Genomic DNA, 23,776 nt, shown 5'->3' with positions numbered 1-23,776 from the left:
CTATTTAATAAATAGGAGCTACAGTCCTTGTGAGAGCCTAGGATAGAAAAGCATTTGCCCTAAGGTATTTGCCTATCACTTCATTCATTCTCCTTCAATCCATTTAAGTACCTCTCAAGTTCATGGCACTTTGCTAGATCTTTGCTTCCTTAGCTCGGCTTTTGAGGCCTTTTGGTAGGACTGTGAGTTCTGGAGTTAAAACGACTGGGTTTGACTTATAGCTTTGCCACTTCATAGCTGTGGGACTTTGGGTAACTTGACATTATTGAGCTTCACTTTCTTTATCTGTAGGATGGGGATAATTGCTTTACCCACTGCCTTGAGTCATAATAAGGAGTCAATGTGATTACGCATGCAAAGTGCTTGGCCTATAGTAAGTGCTGCATAAAAGCTAGGCTGCTATTATTTATTACTCAGTCTGGCCCCACCTTGCCATTCTAATGTCCCTCCTCAGAGCCTTTCAGAATTAGCTCCCCACTCTCCTCTGTGTTCACAACGCTCATTTTTGTGTTCCTGAGTAGCTTATGCAGTTCCACCTACTCTTTATCTCTTTCTTCATTTTAATTACTCCTAAATTTCTTCAGGGGACAGCTCTGCCCCTCCCCTCCCCTCCCCTCCCCTCCCCCACAGGAAGCCCTCCTCTGTAACTCTTCTCTCAGTGATCTTTTTTTGTCTGCGCTTTTAAGTATTTTAGAATTAGAACTCTACAGTGTAACTTGAAGTTCCTCACTTTCTATTCTGTGTGTGTGTCTGATCCCTCACCTGCTATTGATTGTAAGTTTCTTAAGGGAAGTGCTGTCTGTGTCTTCTGATTTGTCTCCCCTATAGGTGAGTACAGTCACAGGGAAGTACAGTGGAGTTTTAGAATCAGGGACATCTGAATTCCAATTCCACCTCCAAACCCTATGGCCTTAGGATAGATACCTAATCCCACTAAGACTTCCGTTTCCTCATCTGTAAAGTGGACACCTCCCCAACTCCAGAGATTTTCTGATGGTTAAATGAAACCACATAAGTAAAAGACTTAGTATTATGACTGGCACTTAAATGCACAATGCATGTTTACTAATGCTATTATTATTATTAAATTAGTTCTACAACATACTCCAAGCTAATAGATACTCGTCTAGCTGCAAGGTTATGACAAGAATGGCCCTGTCCTAGGCTGCCCATAGCCTCTGTAGCCAGTATTGCTTTGTGGTTAAGAGCACAGAGACTCCAGTGCCAGACTACCAGAGTTTGAACTCCTGCTCTGCCGCAAAGCAGTGGTATTATATACAACCTTGAGCAAATTACTCAACCTCTCTGCACATCAATTTCCACATCTAAAAACTAGGAAAACAAGAGGACCTACCTCATAGAGTTGTTATGAGAATTAAATTAAATTATCTTGTACATAGGAGTATGCTTCAGCGTATGTTTTAATCTTATTCTAGCCCAAGCACTGGGACCACAGGCTTGTAGTTTTCTGGAATGTATTCCTCTCTAGTAGTTCATTTAGAGATGTCCAAAGTGACCAAGACTAAGAAAGCCTCCTCCAGGTTCCAAGACCTGTTGTCATATTTCAGAACTCTTCAAAAGTCAGGAGATCACCATGATCTCAGTCTGAAGTATAATAGGTTTGCATCTGGGGAAAATTCCAAAACCCACTGGGAACTGGGGATCAGTGATATGAATAAGGCAACACAATTAGATGCCAAGAGGCTGCCAGTTATATTCCCACCATCTGCTCTCCCAAATAAAAGTCAATGCTGGGGACAAAGGATGGCTGGGGGCCATCTGGAAAATGATCCACTTGGAAAATCACCTTCCCATCCCAGTTCCCAGGCTCCAGGGATAGATGGAAGGATAAAAGTGGAGAGAGCCCTTTATTTCTTGGAACTTGTGCTCTACAACCTGAACCTCAATCCTGGGGAAGTATGGTAGATAGAGTTGTGGAGTCATCACAGATTCAGCCAGAGCTGAGTTGTTTTTTTTCTGGGACATCGCAAATTGGTGACATTCCTCACCTTTCTTCCTCAGAGACAAAAACTGTCATAGCCCACCCACAATCACTTGAGTTCACTTTCTATTGTTCTGTGCTCTGCCATTTCTGATCATCTTTCTCTTTTCCTGGTCAGACTTCTTTTGTTAGGTTTGTCCCCGTAGACGCCAGGCCCTGAGTAAGCTAGGAGTACCCCTGCTCAGGGAACATGGAATCCAAGGAAGCAGACATCTGCATCAATAAAACTTTAACACCACCGTGCTTCCAATTCTTCCCCTGACATTTTGCTTCAGATGGAAAATTGGAGGAAGGACTCTTGCAAATGGCCCTTTACCTTTCTACGGGTCATGTCCTGAAAGAAATATGGGCAGAAGAACAATTTACAATGAGTTCAGATGTCCACAAAGAGGTAAATTGAGCCTTTGAGGTTGCCATGACAACCCTATTTACTTATGAAATACAATAGGTAAGTGCAGGGAGGGCAAAGTGATTCCAAGAATTCCATTAGAAAACCAGACTAGTGGTACTTAGACAAAGAAAGGAAAGCTTTGGAACAACAACAACATCATCATCTCCACTTAACTATTTTGTACTTTTAAGACATAATTGACTATCCTTGCAAATAAATACCAAAGTTTGCCAGCCTATAATTTGTCCTTATTTTAGTCTCTTCTGTCTCCCAGAAAGTTGCACAAAGAACAAAAACCAATGGCACTGCCATTGGTTAGAAGAGCCCACTGGCAGAAACTCTGATGTGCCCTGGGTAGTGAATTACTTACAAGGCTGGCTTAATTCAGAGAGACAGCATGTACTGCAGAGTAGAAATTCAGACCGTCTTGACTTTAAGTGCTGGATCTACCATTTAGTCTGTAACCCCTGGGCAAATTAGTCCCTTCAACTAGTAAAAAAGGGATAATAATATCTGCCTTGTTGGGCTGTTCCTTTTTTTTTTTTTGAGACGGAGTTTCACTCTTTGTTGCCCAGGCTGGAGTGCAGTGGCGCGATCTCAGCTCACTGCAATCTCTGCCTCCCGGGTTCAAGCAATTCTCCTGTCTCAGCCTCCCGAGTAGCTGGGATTACAGGTGCCCGCCACCATGCCTGGCTAATTTTTGTATTTTTAGTAGAGACGGGGTTTCACCATGTTGGCCAGGCTGTTCTCAAACTCCTGACCTCAGGTGATCCACCCGCCTTGGCCTCCCAAAGTTCTGGGATTACAGGCATGAGCCACCGCACCCAGCCCTTGTTGGGTTGTTCTAAGGATCACAGAGATAATAATGATGATTATGACTGTTATTATTATTATTGACTGGATCAAAAATAGACTGGAATTGGATCTGTGAGAAACCCAGAGAGGCTGTATGATTTCCATACTGAAAATATGGGAATGCAAGATGTTCTAGAGAGTGTAGAAGGCTGGTCATCCTCCAGACACATTCAAGCTAAATTCTGAAAATCTCTAGGGCACATCAAAACACTTTACCTTTTTTTGAGCCAGTTCATGGTCAACTTCCTCCTCTCCTAGGCCAATCTCTGCCATCTCAGGTTGGTCTTTCAGTTTGTTCAGCAGCTCTGCCTTGGCCACAGAAATATTGTAATAAGCCGAGTAAGAGGTAGGGATTGCTGGGGCCCCTGGAGGAGGCGAAAAGGGCTGAAACTCTTGTCTGTGGAAAGAAAGAATGACCATTTGAGCACCTCTGCTGAGAGATTGCTGACATTTCTGCTTTTTACTTACTCCATCTGAAAAATGGAACCCTGCTTCACCAAGGAGCTGAGAAAAATGGAGAAGGCACTGTTCAAACGTAAACAGGCCACATGAAGGCAAACTGGAGTTAAGGCAAGTTTTAAGAACTTAGAAGGCTATTTCCATGCTCCTGACTTCATCGGCTAGGGGGACTTCTTTCGAGATCATATGGTTTGGTCATTAACACTCAATTAAAATCCAGAAAAACTGGCAGGCCCTAAAAGTTCTGGACTTCTGATCACCATCCCTTTGGTGCATGGCCCCAGTATGTGGATCCCAAAGTAGGGGCTAGGTGGTAGAGAAGTATTTGAGACTTTAGCTATTGGTTCTCCAAGCCTGTTGGCCTCCCTCAGACCTACGCCTGGATCTCAACCCATCCTGGCTCTATCTAGTCGTCTTGCATACAAAGGCACCCTGTGGCTTTCCTGGACACTCGCATCATTTTCTCTTTTCCAATGCCACTCCTACTTGAAATGGACCCTCTGCTGCAGATCTCCCATAGCAAAGAGGTCACCCATGACCTCAACAGTGGCCACCATGTTGGAAGCTGTGGTTAGCACCCTGCCAGGGACTTGTCACCGCCCAGCACATATCTCATGAGCTCTTCTGACACTGCCTGCTGTAGGGAAGGCCTTCAGCCTGAAAAGGGATAGCATCTCTCCACTTCTGGCATATTCCCAATGGCTCCTGCCTCCTCCATGGTTGTAGAATGAAATGGGGAAAAAAAATGGAACCAGTTGGCACCCAGGGGCTTGACAAGTGTAGCAGCAGACCCTGTTGTCTTGGGTTCACCAAAGCCTGTGGGGCTGAGGCATTGCTTCTCAGAGCACCAGCTCATGAAATAGAACTTCTCCTCAGGAAAAAAAGTAGTTCTGGTTCCATACTGGCTTGGGTTTGGCCTCTTCTGCCATCAAAGCTTCCGGTCTGGTATGAGGAAGGAAGTAGAGAGAAATGCTACAATGTCAGGTCTCAGCGACGGAGGGGCAAATAATTTCGCCCATGGTTTATGCTAGGGAGTGGTCCACCCTCACTATATTCTCACTGCCTGCTAGCCACTCCCATCCTCTACCTGTTTGTGTCACTACCCCTTCACTAACCTCTAGCTGTTTGAAAGGGAAAATAGGAGAAACTCATTAGTCATTTTTGCAGCTATTTGCAATTCTTAGATAAAGGTCAAAAATAATGGTTAAAAGGCTCCACAGCTATTTACTGATTCATGTTATGCTGTCTCCTAATTCATCACACAAAAGAAAGTTTGGCACACCAATATTCTTTATCCTAGGTAAATTCATTTATATGTAAGTTTCAAGCTTGTAACATTGATAAAAGAACAATACTAGTTAACATGCACACCATACTTACCATGCCCCAGAAACCATCCTAAGATAGATACACACACACACACAGGTATATAAATATACAATTGAATGTTCATGAAAACCATTATACAGATAAGGAACATGAGGCAACAAGAGGTAAAGTGACTTCCCCAAGGTCACCAGACATTAAATGACAGACCTGCGATTTGCACCTGGACAACCCGACTCTAGAATCTGTGCTTCAAGCCACTATGCCATCCTGCCAAAGGGACAACTTGAGATCATATAAAAGCCTACATGTAAGGAATTTTCTGGCTGGAGTATATCTATGTTAGCAGATAACAGAGAATATTCTGGAGGGAATATGAAGGTCTGAACTTAGGGAATTCCTATCTACAAGAAAAATATCTAGGGTGCGTGTGAAAGTTCTGTGTCAGAAGGTGTTATAAAGGAAAAAAAAGGATGTGCTACTTGGAGACTCAGTTCCCCAGCATAAACATCCCTGCATCATATTATAGTATATCATATTAGGCACTATGTTCTAGGGATCCTTTCCTTATCACTTCCATTAACAAGGAAGGGATTATAGGTGATCTATGAGAACATAATTGGAATTTGATAGTAAACATCAAAGCAAAAATCGGATTCCTTTCACAGGGCACTGAGAGGAAATGCATAGAGTCCATAAAGCAAGCTATACCTATACCTGAATCAGAGTTATTAGACTTAAATAATACTTGATTATTCCACTAACTGGCTTCTGTGTGTACCCAGCATTTTTTAATAGAATAGTATATAGGTTATATAGGTACTAGAGTTTAACTTGGCTGAAATTAGGATGTCTTTGTTTGCATTTTAGATTCAAAATATTATGCATCTATATGTCCCTTACAAAATCTTAAAGCTGCTTCTTTCTGGCTAGGACACTGTCCTCTCCTAGGGTCTGGAACAGAATCTTCTTCAAGAGCCCAGAGATCCTGGGATGATACAGCAAGCATAGTGAGCTACCTGAGATCTTGTGATAAAGTTACTTTATCTCCCTAGGCCTCACCTTTCTCATCTAAGAAATGGAGAAGATGAATGGTAACTATTTCACAGGTTTACTTTGATGATTAAATCAATTAATACACAAAGTGCTTAGAACAATGCATGGCACATAGTAAGCAATCAAAAAAATATTAGCTATGTTGGGAATGATGCTGTTCCTTAAATTTCCGTCACTCAAAGGAGCATCTAATTGATTTTGTAGCCACAAGCAGAGCTGTGTGCAAACAAATGTTTTCCCTTACATCCCATAGTCATTTAAAATAAATCTCTGGAGCAAGTTACAAGATCTCTAGTAATAGTGATTTCTTTCTGTCTGACCAAGGTGCTAAGGCAAAGTGAGCTACATAAAGAAGGAAGAACCAGGGCCTGTAACTGCTGCCTCTGGTACACCTTGCCCTACAGTAGAGAAGAGGACCCTGTGACTCCTGGCCTATGGGAAGAACAAGATCTCTCTGGGAGAGGCTGCCTAGGAAGGCAAAGTAAGCATTGGCTTTGGAGTCAGACAGCCCTGGCTTTGAATCTTTGCTGTGTAACTTGGAATTAGTTTCCTCATCTGTCAAACGGGGATAATAATGGCTAATAGGGCTATTGGGAGGATTAAATGAAATAATGGACACATAACATCTAGCAGTATCTGGTATATAATAAATACTTAATAAAGGTTCATCCATTCATTTATTTGTTCTGTCTTCTTAAATATTTGTTAAGTGCCTACTATTTGGAGGTCATTTTCCCTTTTCCCTGCTATGATAGATAACAATCACAGGTATTTTTCACAAAATGTTTTCTAATTACAATGAGAATGCTCCCCAGGTAGAAGAACAGCTTGAGAAGCAGCCACACGGGATCTAAGGACGGATTCTTACAGTGCCTGGGAGCCAGGGCCTGTAAATGCTGTGCTTATGGCATCTTGGGCTGGAAAACTGATCAACTAGCTCCAGATAGCCAATTCACAGATTTGTCTGTCAATAAAAGACATGATAACAAGGTACTTCTAACCACAACAAGTCTCAGGCAAATTCCTGCTATAAAGAGAGTTAAAGAAAGCACTCATAAGCCACCTGCCTCCCGAACCTCAGCCCTAGCAGAGAGTGGGCTGAGCTCTCCACAGGAGAGCAGGCGGAGCCGGTGACAGCCAGAGCGCTGAGCAATAATAGCAATGATGGTCCTGGAGCTTTTGCTTTGGAGCAAAATAAATTTAAAAAAAAAACCAGTCATGCACTATAGGGCATGCAGATGACAACTGGCTCAGTGGAGTGAACAAACACTGGCAGTTCTGCTGCCAGAACACACTCTTGCTTTGGCCTCCCTGCCCAGGCAGCTCCCCCTGTCAAATACCACCTATTACCCACCCACGTGAATGCAAAGAGGCAGGTAAACAAGGAGGGGGAGAAAGTGGAAGAGAAAAAGAACGTCCTTAACTATTGTAAGGAATTATCAAGGCATAAAGCACCCAGTCCCAGGAATACCTGTGATGCTGGCGGTTGTTGGGGGAAGAGTTTAGAAGCCCAGGCTACTTGTCCTAGAGCAGAGGCAGGTCAGGTTGCGAGCTGGCCTCTTATTCTGGAGGGCAGTCAGAAGAGAAGACAGAAAAAATGCCCAAGCCAGGTTTCTGGGAAAGACCTAGTACAGGAAACAAGTGTTCAATGCCTTTGGGATCAGGGGCCAGAAATTGATGGTGATGGATACCGTGAAGACACACTAAGGAAAAGTACAGTATTTTAATAAAGATATTTAGGGATAAGAACATGATATTTACTGAGTATCTGCTATGTGCTAAGCATGGAGCTATATCCTTTATGTAGATTATCTTAATATTCACAACAATCATGTGATGCAAGTATCATTATACCCATTTTCCAGGTAAGAAAACTGAGGCTGGGAGCAGTTTAATTGGCCAGCCTGAGGTCATCCAGTTAGGAAATGGTGGAGGTAAAATTCAAACTTGTGTTGCCTGCCTCTTCAGGGGCCTCGTATCTTTCATATGTACTTACTTGGCGGCTTCAGCGGCTTCCTGTTCCGATGTCCTCCAAAGCCCACCAATGCCATAGTAGCAAGGGGGCTGAGCCTGCTCAGGTTGAGATCCCAAGTGACCCCTTATTGGAGGCAGGAAGTCACTGGAATGGAGTGCAAAGGATTCTTGCTCTGCTGGGACACTTTGTGAACCCTGTCCCGAGCCCTCCAGGTGGCCAAGGCTGAGGGGTTGTGGCTGCTCCAGGACCTCCTCGGGATTGAGAGCACAGGAACCAGAGGTTTCTGAACTGAAATACTGGGGTGGCAGCTCCTCTTCCTCCTCCTCTGCCTCCTCCTCCTCCTCTTCCTCTTCTTCTTCTTCCTCCTCCTCCTCCTCCTCCTCCTCTTCCTGTTGCTTCTGCTGCTGCTGTTGCTGCTGCTGTTGCTGCTTTTGCTGCTGGGCTGCACTAAAGAGCCTGTACTTCTCCCAGTTGGGAGGAGGAGGGCGAGGAGGAGGAAAGGCCTTCTTCCTGGCTCCGAGAAGATCTGACTGGGTCTCATCGCCTTTGCTAAAGAGCTCCCTCCTATGCTGCCCCCAGGCCCGGGTGCTTTGGGGATCCAAGCTGATGTGACTCTCTGAGAAGGCACGGCTGCGCAGTGGGTGGGGCATGGAGGCAAGGGAGCTCCCCTCCTCATAAACTGAAGTTTCCTCTGATTTTTTCAAAGCATGTTTGAAGTCTCCAAGGAGGTCAAGAGAAGAAATTGCTCGGTAGCTTGACAAGTCCAGTGCTGGGTTCTCAAGGCAAGGATGGAAAGGGGTTGCCCATGAAAAGCTATTCTTGGAATGAGCCATTTCCCTGCAAAACATCAGATGAGTACTGAGAAAAACAAGCAAGTTGCAGATAGGCCCATAGTTTGGATGACAACATTTATATAAAATTTAAAATGTCCACAAAACAATGTAGTATGTGTAGTAAATGTAATAATAATAGTAATAATAATGATAGCTAACACTTACTGAGCATATACTAAATACTAGGCACTGTTTAAGTGTTTTCCATGTCTTCACTTATCTAATCCTTACAATAACCCTAGGAGGTAGCTATTACTATTGCACTGATTTTACAGTTGGGGAAATTGAGGCATAGAGCATTTAAGTAACTTGCCTGGGGTCATAAAGCTAGTACATGGTAGAGCTTGGATTTGAACTTGAACAGTTTGCTCCAAAGTCTGGATATACACATACTACCCCAGTCTGTTTATAGGAGTCCGATTGCATATGCTGTTTTCTGGGGCGTACAAGCCTGGTTATCCTGCCTCATCTGTTGTTTTTGTTTGTTTTTCATTATAAAAATTTCGAATATTTGGCCGGGCGTGGTGGCTCACCACTGTAATCCCAGCACTTTGAGAGGCCGAGGTGGGCGAATCACTAGGTCAGGAGATCGAGACCATCATGTCTAACAAGGTGAAACCCCATCTCTACTAAAAATACAAAAAAAAAAAAAAATTAGCCGGGCGTGGTGGCGGGCGCCTGTAGTCCCAGCTACTCGGGAAGCTGAGGCAGGAGAAAGGCGTGAACCCGGGAGGTGGAGCTTGCAGTGAGCTGAGATCGCGCCACTGCACTCCAGCCTGGATGACAGAGCAAGACTCCGTCTCGAAAAAAAAAAAAAAAAAAAAATCGAATATTTAGAAATGTACAGAGATTGATTGCTATAATACCCATGTTCCTACCTATCACCCAGACTTAGTAAGTTTGAACACCTTGCCATTTATGTTTCATGAATTTTTCTTAAGAAATAAGAAATAATACCTACCCTTCACATAACTCTCCACTTCCATTCCCCTACTGTCTCTCTAGATGCAACCTGTATTATGAATTAGATATATACACTTTCCATGTTTTTATACTTGTAACAAAAAACACCAAACAGGTCATTCATAGTTATCTGCTATTTTGGATTTAAAATATCTCTTTCTGGCCAGACACAGTGGCTTATGCCTATAATCCCAGCACTTTGAGAGGCTGAGGTGGGTGGATCACTTGTGTCTAGGAGTTCAAGACTACCCTGGGCAACATAGCAAGACCCTGTCTCTAATTTTTTTTTCTTCTTGTAATTAGCTGGGCATGATGGTGTGTGCCTCTAGTCCCAGCTACACGGGAGGCTGAGATGGGAAGACAGCTTGAGCCTGGGAGGTTGAGGCTACAGTGAGCCATCATTGCACCACTGTACTCCAGCTGGGGTGACAGAGTAAGATCTTGTCTCAAACAACAACAACAACAACAAAAAACTCCTTCTAATGTAATTCCAATCAGAATTCTCAATAGGAATTTTTAAACTACATTTGACTACAGAATTTTTAGAAAATTAACTTGTAATGAAAGCAGGATATAATATTAAAGAGTATTCTGCTTCAGAAGAAATGGGGGAGGGGGTAAGTAAGGGATAAAGTATATCATAAAATAATTGTAATTAAAACAGTGTGTTATTGATCAACAAAACAGAATAGAAAGTTCAGAAACAAAGCAGACTACCTATAAAAATGTCATATACATAATCTTCCCCCAAAAAGGAGATAAAGAAATATTACTTAATAAATCTTTTTGAGATAACTGCAAAGCAGTGCTTTCTTGAGCTACATCATATCTTATATACCAAAATAAATTCCAGATCAAGAGTCATGGATATGTGTGTGTGTGTGTATATATAATTTTAATATATTATATATGTTATATGTGTATATATTATGCACATACATAACATAAGAAAAACCTATCAGAAAATTAAAAAGACTATCATTTGAAGTGAAATAAGATTCTCATAAGCAATAGAAGAAAATCTCCAAATAAGTCCAGGTTTATTAGAATATACATAAAAATTCAAACTTCTGTATAATAAAGACTGACTAAAGTTAAAAGACATCTCTTTAGTCTCAGAGTATAAAGAGTTAAGCCCTCTAAGCCACAAGATCTGGTTTCCTGCTGTAGCCTGTGAGCAATCAGCATCATGCTAAGTCCTGCCCAGTGACAGGAAATTCCAGGGGTTCAATTAAATCATCATACAGAATATCCATTCAATAATCATGATGAAGATTGGAAATATTTCTTTAAAAAATAAGAATACACATAATGATAGCCAAACTCACACAGAATGGAAGGCAAAATGTCCTTGATTCTCCTCTTATCCCGCCCCCATTCTGGTCAGCTCACCACTCATGTGGATCAGAAATTCATATCCAGACATACCCACTATTTTCTTATTTGGGCCTTTGCAAACCTATAGATCATTAAGATTGTAACAATCCCTTTTGTGCAAACTGTTCCACCTGGCATATTCTCTCTCTCTCTCTCTGACACACACACACACACACACACACACACACACACACACACACACACAAAGGTGATGGACAAATGGAAAGTAAAAAAATGACAAACGTGTACCGGGCAGAGAAGCCTTTCCTGACTAGTTTATCAAAAATACAGGCAACTTATATTTAATTATCCTTATTCTACTTCATTTTTTGAGTATTCATCTTCATCCCCACCTAATATCATATCACATACCTATTTTTACTTGATTATTTTCTGTTCCAATCTCTAACTAAAATGTAAGCTCCATGAGGGCAGGATCTTGTCTGTCTCATTCATAGGTTTCTAGTGCCTGGCTCACAGTAGGTGTTCAATAAATATGTTTAACAAAGGAATTATGGTCAAAATTAAAGAAAAAATAAATTATGATACCCATTTAATACATAAGTTGAATTAAAGGCAAAATACAACAAATAAGACAAAGAAGGGCACTATAATGTTAACAACTAGAACACATGATGAAGATCTACCTCCTCTGATCTTTTATGCACCAAAAAACATAGCATAAAAATTCTTAAAGCAAAATCTACAGGAAATGCAAAGGTAGAAAACAAGTAGAAACAAAATATGAGACTGTTTCAGCTGATGACAGATCATGACAGTCAAAAACTAAGATAATGAGAAAGTCTAAATTTCTTCATATACTGAAACAGACTATATTTTTTTAATCAAGGGTCCATTGAGTATATTTTTAATTGGCTATATACTGAGCCAGAAAATGGAAGTAGTACAGACCATATTTTCTAATGACAATATGGTAACACTAGAAATTAATAACAAAATGAAAATTAAAATCTTTAGCATGTAGAGAATAAAGAGGGAAAAAATTCTTCCACTTTAGTCAAAGAGAAAATCTAATTTGAAATTGTTGAATACCTAGAAAATGACAACAATGGAAATATCAGAAGCTAGAGGATATGGTTGACTAAAGCAGTAGTTAAAGAAAAGCTTGTAGACCGGGTGTGGCAGCTCACTCCTGTAATCCCAGCACTTTGGGAGGCTGAGGTGGGTGGATCACTTGAGGCCAGGAGTTCCAGACCAGGCTGTCCAACATGATAAAACCCTGTCTCCACTAAGAATAGAAAAATTAGCCAGATGTAGTGGCATGCGCTTGTAATCCCAGCTACTCGGGAGGCTGAGGCAGGGGAATTGCTTGAACCTGGGAGGCGGAGGCTGCAGTGAACTGAGATCGCGCCAATGTACTCCAGTGCTCTAGCCGGGTTGACAGAGTGAGACTCTGTCTCAAAAAAAAAAAAAAAGAAAAGAGAAACTTGTAGCCTTAAATACTTATATTAGTATGTAAGAACAAATTAAAATAAATGAATTAAGCATTTAACAAAAGAAGAAAAGAATCATAAAAATAAACCTAAAACAAAGCAGAAAGATAATAAAACTAATTGCAGAAATTAATATACTAGAAAACAAATGATAGAATAATTAAAGCCAAAACCATTTCCTGAAAAGAAAATAGAAAACAATGAAACAGGTTAACCACTTGCTAATCTAATTTAAAAAACACCCAAATGCACAAAATTAGAAATTGAGAAATAACCACAGTTACAGAGTAAATGAAAAGGGTAAGAAAATACTTTGTTGTATCCCATAAAACAAATTTGAAAACTTAAGGTATTTCTCTACAAAACAAATATTACCAAAACTGATTGCAGAAAAATGAGAATATATAAACCCACCAGTTACCATAGGGAAAAAAAGTATAAATTTGACCAAAAAATAGCTCAATCACACAGTCTTGTGTTAATTCTACCAACCTTCAAGGAAAAAAATCAAACCAATGTTATTTACACTTTCTAGAATCTGGAAATCTAGAGAATAGAGAGAGAAGAAAAGATTCTTGCATTACATTGATACTAAAACCCAGCAAACAGAACAGAAAAGCAAACTAGAGACCAATCTCATCTGAGAATACAGATGCAAAAATCTTAAATAAAACATTAGCAAACAGAATCTAAGAGGATGTTAAGAAATATAATACACCATGATCAAGTGGGGTTCATCCTAGAAATGTAAGACTGGTTCAGTAATAAAAAATCTACTGATATAATTGACAACATTAATAAATCAAAGGATAAAAGGTACATAACAATTTCCCTAATGCTAAAATGTATTTGATAGCAATTCAACATCATTTCCAGATTAAAAAAAAACCTAACAGAAAAAGATGTCTATTTCCATAATACCATCATTATCATCAGACTTTTTTTTTTTAAGTCAAAAGTCAATATTGTGCTTAATGGCAAAACACTAGAGGTATACCCATTAAAAACAAGAGCAAGGCAAAGGTGCCCACTTTCCCCACTAATATTTAATACTGTTCTGAAAGCAATAGTGCAATTTGACAAAATAAAGATGTACGCATTGGAAGAAGGGTATATCTTCTCATTATGTATAGATGACACAATTATTTATCTGGAAAATTCATCAGAAACTTTTTTTTTGAGACAGAGTCCAGCTCTGTCACCTAGGCTGGAGTGCAGTGGCATGATCTCCGCTCACTGCAACCTCTGCCTCCCAGGTTCAAGCGATACTCGTGCCTCAGCCTCCCAAGTAGCTAGGACTATAGGCATGCACCACCATACCCAGCTAATTTTTGTGTTTTTAGTAGAGACAGGTTTTGTCATGTTGCCCAGGCTGGTCTCAAACTCCTGGCCTTAAGCAATCCACCCACTTCAGCCTCGCAAAGTGCTAGGATTACGGGCATGCACCCCTGAGCGCAGCCTCATCATAAACGATTTAAAAACGAATACCAACAACAGGAAAATTCAGTAAGGTGTCAGGGTACAAAATTCATATATAGAAATCATCTTTTCTATATAGATGCAACAATTAGAATATATAATGGAGGGGAAAATCACATTTACTGCAGCAATTATAAAGATAAGATGCGTAGAAATAAACCTAACAAGATATATGCAGGATCTATATGCAAAAACTTTAAAACTTATTGAGAAACATAAAACTAGATGCACATAAATGAAAGGACTCACAATTTCCTAGTGATGATGACTCAACATTGTTAAGATGCCAACTCTAAGTGAATCTATAAAATTAATAGAAACTCAATAAAATTGTCAACAGATTGCATTTTGGAACATTATTGTAAATTTCATATGGGAAAAATAAAATCGTAAGTATTATTATGAACAGTATGGAAAAAGTAGAGTAATGAAAGAGGGAAGACCAGCCCTAACAATTATTGAAATAATCTCTAAAGTCAGCAGTAAATAAGGCAGTCTCACAAATAGAAAGGGAGATCCATGGCACAAAACAGAGAACACTAGAACACTGAAGTCAACTCAAATGCATTAGGGAAGTTAGCTTGTGATGAAGCATTTCAAATAGTGGGGGAAGGATGAATTATTCAATACATAGTTTTAGAACAACTGGATAGCCATTGAGACAAAAATAAAGCTGAATCATCATATCACTTTTTACACTGAAATAAAGTTTAGATGTATCAAGACTCAACCGTCAAAAAAATACCATAAAGGTACTAGAAGAAAACATTTTAAAAACTATAAAATAATCTTGGCAGAACAAGTTCTTTCTAAGTAAGACACAAAACATAAAAGTAATAAGGGAAAGTTGATAAATTTGACTTCCTAAAACTTAAAAAATTATGTCCAGAAAAAACATCATAAAGTCTAAAAGTGAAGATATACTGGGAAAAATATTTGTAACATATACAACTAAGACTAAATATCCTTAATATGTGAAGTATGCTTACCAATCAATAAAAGGGACCAATAACTCCATAGGGAAAAAAACGTATAGTTCACAGAAAAATACAAATGACTTATCAATTTACCAAAAGGTGTTTGATCTCACTTAAAATTTAAAAAATGCAAATCCAAACAATAATGAAACTTTTTTAAATAAAAAAAGTTAAATAATTAATGAGGATATAAGGAAACAGGTGATCTTATATGCTGTTGGTGGGAGTTGAAATTAGCATAACTCCTAGGGAGGGCAATTTGGAAGGCAAAGAAGGTAAAATGTGCATTTCCTTTGACCCAGTAGTTCTACTTCTAGGGATTTATCCTACAGACACATTCCAACAAGAACACAAGAGACATCCATAAGGATATTCACTGTAGATTTGTATGTAATCACAAAAGACTGGAAACCATCTAAATGCCCTTCAATGGGACTAGTTAAATAAAATAGGGAATATCTATATATGGAACACTATGTAGCTGTTAAAGGTGATGCAATAGATCTATGTGTAACATAGAATAATCACTAGAGTAAAAAAGCAGGATGTAGAATAGAAAAGATGTGCAATATGTTCCCATTTTTGTAAAAAAGAATGTATATACATACACACACGTTACTTTTCTGGAAGGATACACAACAAACTGCCAGTAATGTCTCTTGTGAAGAAGAGTTGTACTGATGGTTTGGGGTGAGATTCTCTTATTGTGTGTGTGTATGTGTGTGTACACTAAATGCATTTATTACTTTTTTCAATTAGTAAACAGAAAAAGCATAAATCTGATTTTGTCATACATTTTTCTGCTTGAAGCCTACATTATTCATAAAATACAGACCCCTTACTAGGATTTGTAAGGTTCCTTAAAATTCTGCCTTTCCTACACCGCCCACACTTCTTTTTGCCTTTACATGCTCTGTTTCCTCTTTATCCTCTCTTTCCCCGTCTTTATCTGACTTACTTTCAGATTTCCACTGAGATATCATTTCCTTCAGGAAGCCTTCCCTGATTCCCCCAAAGGATGGGATAGGTGCCCAGACTCTCCTTTAACGGCACCCATTAATTTTCCTAGCACACTACTCCTTACTTGTCTGCCCCTTCCACATAACCATATTGAGGGTGAAGGCCATGTAAAGTTCACCACTATGTCACCAGTATCCAGCACAGTGCCTGGCACACAGTGGGTGCTCAGTACGTATTTCTTCAGTGTGAAATAAATGCAGGTTTGTGTGACTATGGAAAAGAAGAAAAGTTAGATCTCTTTTACTGTAATCTCGCAGCCCAGGTTGCTAGGCAATGGGAACAATGAGTAGCAGAGCAGGTAAAGCAGTCGGCAGCTGTCCAATTGCTCCAGAATCTGATTGGGGTTTTTGTGTGGTGGAGGGAGGGGGAGCGGGCTGGGATTTATCTCGAGGCTGTGTTTGCATAGCAAGTCTGTTGTTTTTACCTAAATTGCATATTTCTTTGGGGGTAGCGCAAGCTAATGGAAATTATTTGTTTTGCTCAACCTTATCAAGCTTCCTAATTCTATTACTGGGCTGATTTACCCTACGGTGCTTAAAGAGCACCACACTTCATGAGCTGCATGGAGCTTTGCTGCTTTGATCAAAGCTGGTGCCTTGTCAATGCCGTCCTTAGCTGCACATCTCAAAAGATGAGGTGCTTGTCTCATGTAGGTGCTTTCATAAAATGCTGCTTTCTACTTCAACTGGGTGCCTGGCCAACGCCCTTCAGCCTTGTCCAATCATTTTTTCACTTTTTGGTATCCAAAGATTAAGGATTAATGGGTTATTGATATTTACCTTGAAACCTTTATGGTCAGTTCCCTTTTTCTTCATTCTGGAGGAGTTCTGGGTTTGTAGAAAAATGAGGTCAAGTTTCCACTCTACTGGGCTCTTACCATTCTTTTTTCCTTCTCCCTGAAATGGGATTTCAACCACCTACCCTTTTTTTTTTTTTTTTTGACAGGTCATTTATTTTTTAGTCTAGGGTAGTTGTCTTCACAGAATTTCATTTATATTTGTTTTTTTTTCTATTTCTTGCATTTCAAAGTATAAATATGAGGACATTAGCACATATAAGAAATTAATAAATATACTGCCAACATATGTTGAGGGTACATGCTTAAAAAATCTTTCTGAGAAGGGTACATGATCCAACTTTTATTGGAAACCACTAGTCTGGGAAAACAGCTCATAATCAAAGTGGCTCCTCATCAGAATTACCCAGGAAGTTGTTTAAAATGCAAATTCATAGCCCCCAACCCTAAAACTGGGATTTCATACCTCTGTGGTGGGCTCCAGGAATCAGCATTTTAAGCAATTCACCTAAAGGATTCTAACACAGGTGGTTCAGGGACCATATCATGGAAACAAAGGTTCAGAGTAAAAGGGTTGGGAGTGCTATGATTTGGGGGCAGTTATTTGTTCCAATTAGGTTGGTTTCCAAACTATACCTTCTGTCCCCCACCCCTCACCACACACACTTGGTTGCCCATTTCTATCTCCTGTCCCTGCCTCTCCCCCGACCTTCATCTCCAATCTAGATTTTATGAAATGCAGCAATATCCTCAAAGGCAACAGTTGGGCTAATGTATTGCAGCTGTGATGAAAACAACCCTGCTCCATGATAACAATCAAATTTACCACATTTTCTTCTTCCCTAACCAGGGCACAGGACAGGCAATAGAGCAAAGCAGAAAGAACACAGTGTTAGAAAGACTTGGGTCTGAATTTCAATAAAATTTAAAAATCTGGCTCTATAACTCAAAAGCTGTATAACCTTGAGCAAGGCATTTCACTTACCTCACTTTCAACAAAATACCTGTCTTACAAATAAGCAGTCATGAAGATGAACTATGTAAAAAGGACCTAGAACTGATGCTAGGAACATGGAAAGTTGCCTTCACAGCTGTATGCTTTAGCCCTGCTCCTTGTTCCCATCAAAAGAATTGGACTGCACTCCCTGATGAATGTTCAACCCTGCTCAATAGCCAAGAAACCAGGAGACCTCAAGTCCCAGCCCAACCACATGGCTGACTAGCCAGGAGGCCCTAGTTTACTAAGGATTTTCAGCCTGGACTCATTCACTCACTTTTCTTATCTACTAAAAAGGCAGATATAATAAAAGGCAAGTCTAGGCTTAAGAGCAGTGTGACAATCAAAAGGACTGGATACTCAAAGTGTCTTGTTTAAGTACTAACTACGTGTGTTAGCCTTAAAAAATCCCTCCCACCCACCCCACCCCGGTAATAAACTCCAGAAACAGTTGGAAGAAAAGAACATGCCCTTCTAGGGACATCTGGTGCCCCAAGTCATGGAACTGTGACCCTATCTGGAGGTACTGGGCACAAGGCAACTTGGGAATTGCTATTCTCTGTGTCAGCCCTCATTTTAAAAGCACTGCCCTCCCAACTCATCTGCCCTGTGTTGGGGCAGCCTGAGACTTGCAGAGTCACTTACTTTGAGCGGGCAGAAGGAGACCAACTCCAGAAGGGGAAGGGCTACCCTTAATGGGATCGTCTGGGCCAATGTGTGTATTAGTCATTCCTTCAACAAATCCTTGCTGAATATTACACTGTGCAAGATAACCAGATCAAAGGGGAGCAAAACTGATATTGCTCCTGTCTTCCTGGCTTTAACAATTGAAGCAAAATGGTGATGGTGAAAGGGAGGCTTCCACTGAAGGGTGTCAGCCTCAAGCCAAGGATATTCGTTGGCCTCTAGAAGTCCTATTTTCAAGGGTATCAGGCCTCCTAAATGTACAGAAATTTGCAACTCTGCTTTGAGACCAAGTAAGGATTCTTTCCTTGGAGTGGACGGCAAGGACCTTCATTAAGGAAAAGCAACAACTCGGTTTCTTTCCTTTTTTTTTTTTTTTTTTTTTTTCCTGAGACAGTATCTTGCCCAGTCTGGAGTGTAGTGGTACCATCTTGGCTGATTGCAACCTCCGCCTCCCAGGTTCAAGTGATTCTCATGCCTCAGCCTCCCGTGTGCCACCATGCCCGGCTAATTTTTGTATTTTTAGTAGAAACTGGTTTTTGCTATGTTGGCCAGGTTGGTCTCAAACTCCTGACCTCAAGTGATCTATCCACCTTGGCCTCCCAAAGTGCTGGGATTACAGGCGTGAGCCACCATACCCAGCCGACTACTCTGGTTTCTTACTTCTTGCTAAGTGTTGGGCCCCGTGCTAGGTACTTTCATGTATGTATTTCCATTAATCTTCACAACAACCATTATTATCAGTTTGCAGATGAGACTCCTGAGGCTTAAAAAGGATAAATCATTTTCCCAGCTAGTAAAAAGTGCAGTGTCCAGACCTGCCTTGTCTGTCTCTGAGAGATAATCGCAGGGAAGCAAGGACTCCTGGGGTAGAGCAAAAGGTACTTGCGCTACATTCATCCTCAGGCGTCCATGAAGGCTTTAGCTCCTCACTGAGGAAAGGAGAGGAAGCATAAAAGCAAACTATGAGAAAGGGGTTTGTTGACATCAGCAAGGAGACTATATCTCAAAAACAAAAGCAAATTGCCTGCCAAGACGAGGGTTGTTCATCTCTTTTCCTCTTCCATGGGTTGCCTTTTCTTCTGAAGAATAGATTTTGCCTTTTTGTTAAAATATATATATATATATATATATATATATATTTTTTTTTTTTGCCTAATAGGAATTGAAAATGAAAACCAGTATTTGCAGAGATTGAAAAGTCTCCTCCCACCTCTTCCTCCACCCTTTTGAAGTTTCTTGTTTGGAAACTTTATTTTTAAGCTCACCACAATAGCTTGGCATTCCAGAATCTCAGTAGCAACAGCACACAGGTCCAAAGCCTCTCACCTTTCCCTTCCCTCAGCAGCCGTGTAAGACTGCTCCAAGAGAAACAGACACTCCCAGGTTATTGCCGAAGGAAATATTTGCAAGATCCAGGATGTAAGACACAAGGAGGATATACCGGGAGGGGAGAAGGACCCAGAGAGCTTGTTGCTGCCACCCCTGCTTGCCCCTGGGTCCACAGAAATTCAAGTAATGAACAATTAGCTTAGCAACAACAAACGCAAGTGGCAGTACTTGCCCTGAACCTTCTCTAGTCCTCAGGAGGCTGATGCAAAGTGTACTGTGAAGAAATCAGAGAAGTCCTTGCTTTATTGGGGCTGGCCCAGGTGAAGCTTAGCTCCTTCTCTCCAGTGACCTCAATCTATATTTGTTGTCAAGTAATACATACATATGCAGTCACTGTGGTAGAGAGAAAATGTGCTTGTTAATAATGGCACTGAAATGCAAACTAGTGCTAGTGACAGAAATGAAGGGAAATGGAAAAGCCTTAAGAAAGGGATGTTTCTGAGGCAGATAATAAAATTTTTATTGGTGGGGGTGTGTGCGAGGGGGTACTATGTTGTGGTGGTGGTGACAAATTTGGAGATTCGTAGAGGTCTGGTGATGTCAAAGTTCTCGTGGATTTAAGTAAGCAAAAGTGCTAGTGGATGGAGAATTCCAGCAAACCAAATTCTAGCTAGCAGTGAGATTAAGCATGTCTGGTAAGTAACACTGTCTGTCATTGGTACAGGAATTTTTTACAAAGCCCTTGATCTTTAACTTCTCAGGCCTATATCAAACCAACATGGGCCGCCTCTTCTTCAGATTTTCTTTTTAATTATAAATTCCAACAACTTGACATGTACCTAAAGAACACCATGTACATTCATATCTAGCTATTTACATTTTACCAGATTCCTTCCTGAATTTTCTTTGTGTATGGCTACTATCAGATTCAACATGTCGTTTCATATTTTATTATTATTATTATTATTATTATTATTATTATTATTATATGGAGTCTCGCTCTGTCACCCAGGCTGGAGCGCAGTGGCGCGATCTCGGCTCACTGGAAGCTCCGCCTCCCAGGTTCATGCCATTCTCCTGCCTCAGCCTCCCGAGTAGCTGGGACTACAGGCGCCCGCCACCACACCCGGCTAATTTTTTGTGTTTTTAGTAGAGACGCGGTTTCACCGTGTTAGCCAGAATGGCCTGGATCTCCTAACCTTGTGATCCGCCCGCCTCGGCTTCCCAAAGTGCTGGGATTACAGGTGTGAGCCACCGCGCCCAGCCATATTTATTATTTATTTTTTGTTAATATTACAGCCACTCATTCCTGGGAAAGATCCAACATTTGCATACCTGTCACTGTTAGTGGCTATTCTATTTTGTTCCAAGATGATGATATATTAGATTGGTAAACTCTTTCCATGATTATATAAGCACTACTATGAACATCTTTAAATAAATTATTTTTTCCCTTTTAGGTTATTTCCTTGGGGATATTCTAGGCCAAATAATACGAACACATATTTCCAGATTGTCCTCTAGTAAGACTAAACCCAGAAACACATACTCTTGTCACATTTTTCTAGATTGCCCTCTAGGAAGACTAAACCAATTTATACTGTTTCCAGAAACACATGTTTCCTCACAGCCTTGCCAAGGGTAGCATTTTACAATTTCTATTTATTGATTTTTTTATTGTTGATAGTTTAATAAGCAGATTATGATGCCTTGAAGTTGCTTCTATTTGTACTTCTTTAATTGCTAGAGAGGTGGTACTTTTCCATGCAATGATTTCACTCCCTTTATTGTCTTATGTGTAAATTGCCTGTTCATTTTCCTTACCCACTTATGAAGCTAAATCTGAAAGCTGACCTTCTACATCTCTACCCATTTTTTATATATATTTTTTGGACAGGCAACTGTTGTGAGTGATGCTGATCCCAGACATTTTCCTCATTCTGTTGCTTAGCTTTTTATTACATTTTGTTGTACAAAGGCTTTCCCCCAACCACCAACTTTTATATATTTGAATCCATCGATCTTGTCTCTGATGATATCCTCCATTTAACAGACACAAATTTATCTTCCATCCACAGCTGGAATAAATATGCGATTCTACTGGTCCACTTTCTGTACAGTATGTGCTATGAATCTAAGTTAATTATTCTCCATGTTGATATCTAAAATTCCCAACAGTTTTTAAAGAAATAGTAATTGCTTTCCCCAGTTCAGGGTTGCTTCCAATGTGTTTTATATTCTTAAAATAGCTTGAGTCTGTTTCTAGAAGCTCTTTTTAAATTTCACTGTTTGACTTTTTTTTAACCCACTATCATGTGGTTTTGATAATTGTTGCTTTATGACAGGTTTTAAAATCTGATAGGGTAAGTCTACCATCATTAACTTTTAAAATAAATGTACTCTTTGGTATTTCTGCCCACTTACTTATTCTTCCAGATAAATTTTACTATAAATTTGACAAGTTCTATAAAGTATCCCATGGTGACTCTAATTGGAGTACATTATGTCTACACATTAAACTTAGGGATAATTGTAATCATTACTATATTTAGTCTTCCTAAATTAAGGCAAAGTATATGCTATGCATTTATTCATATTATTTCTCCCGTTAGAGTTTTATAATTTTCTTTGAATAAGTTTTGTGTGCCTGGTGTTAAATTAATACCTAAGTATTTAAATTCACTTAGTTATACTTGTGACAAATCCTTCTGAGCCCCTGAAGGTTGCATTCTTCTTAGGTAGTAAAGGCTTCCTGAAAAGTGTACTCTTCCTAATGAAATCAGATTCAACTCTGAATTACCCATATTCTTCCACTCAATCAGTACATAGGAAATCTGTACTGGGTATTTCACACTCTGCTCATGATGTGATGTGACAAAGGGAAGGAAGAGAACCCTAGGCTGAGAATGGAAAATCCTAAGTAGAGCTCTAGTTTGGTCACTTACTTGCTGTATAATCCCTGTAGTAATGGGCTCTGAAGTCAGATGCCTGTTTGACCTGGGGCAAGTTACTTTAATCTCTTTGTGAGTCAATTTCCTCAACTGCAAAACTGGGTCAATAAATAGTAATGCTCTCATGGGGTCATTATAAATAATAAATAAAATAATTCATGTGAAATGCTTACAACAGTGTCTGACACAGAATAAACACACTCAATAAATGTTAGCTATTATACCTGTTGTTGCTGCTGTTAATAGTATAATACCTTTCCTGAGTCTTGGCTTCCTCATCAGTAAAATGGGAAAAATAAGGCTTAACCTCAGTGTTGTTGTGAGGATTAACCGTGGTCATGCATATAAGAACACCCTACACATTCTAAAGTTCTGTGCAATGTGAAAAAAAGAGAAAGGGTCACAGCAGGCAATCATAGGTACAGAAAACCAAGAGAGATAATCCAGAAGATAACTTATTTTGGCTTTTAAATATATCACAGTAATGTAGCTTTTTCTCCCAGTAGATCTACTCATCATTTTTCTCCCTCCTGCTAATATTAAAATTTTTACATTCTCTTCGCAGAAAACCAAATAACAGTGGAGGAAGACGACTAAGAGTATAACTACCTGAAATTATCAATTCATTGCAGGCTTCCAGGCAAAGAGAGTGGCTTAAGAATATACATTTGATTTTTCCACCTACACCCATGATTCCAGTTGTGACAGAAATAACATAGTAAATGTTAAAATTTGTGTGTGTGGTGGTGGGGGAAGGTGTGAGGGGAAACTCTATCAGGATTTCTCCTCACAGATGTCATCTATGCCCTGGACATTTCCTAGTCCTTCTCATGTTTCCTGAGATCTTCA

The 23,776-nt window shown here is 40.0% G+C and overlaps 1 protein-coding gene across 9 annotated transcripts in view; it reads right to left on the bottom strand.

Moving 5' to 3' along the window:
* Positions 1-23,776, bottom strand: part of LOC105493946 (shroom family member 4) — a 248,458-nt gene that overhangs the window by 22,876 nt on the left and 201,806 nt on the right. For all 9 annotated transcript variants that reach the window (XR_011618345.1, XR_011618344.1, XR_011618343.1 and 6 more), the window contains 2 exons: positions 8,086-8,901; positions 3,465-3,645 (listed from right to left, as the gene is read on the bottom strand). Coding sequence is in view for 6 of the 9 variants with exons in the window: in XM_011761991.3 (XP_011760293.2) it covers positions 3,465-3,645; positions 8,086-8,901 (997 nt within the window). In the remaining 3 variants the exon portion in view is untranslated. The remainder of the gene's footprint in view (positions 1-3,464; positions 3,646-8,085; positions 8,902-23,776) is intronic.

The sequence above is a fragment of the Macaca nemestrina genome, chromosome X, assembly GCF_043159975.1.
Source record: "Macaca nemestrina isolate mMacNem1 chromosome X, mMacNem.hap1, whole genome shotgun sequence".
In the NCBI taxonomy this organism is placed as follows: Eukaryota; Metazoa; Chordata; class Mammalia; order Primates; family Cercopithecidae; genus Macaca; species Macaca nemestrina.
Note: the sequence above shows the minus strand (reverse complement) of the source record. Positions and strands in the feature narration are given on the sequence as shown.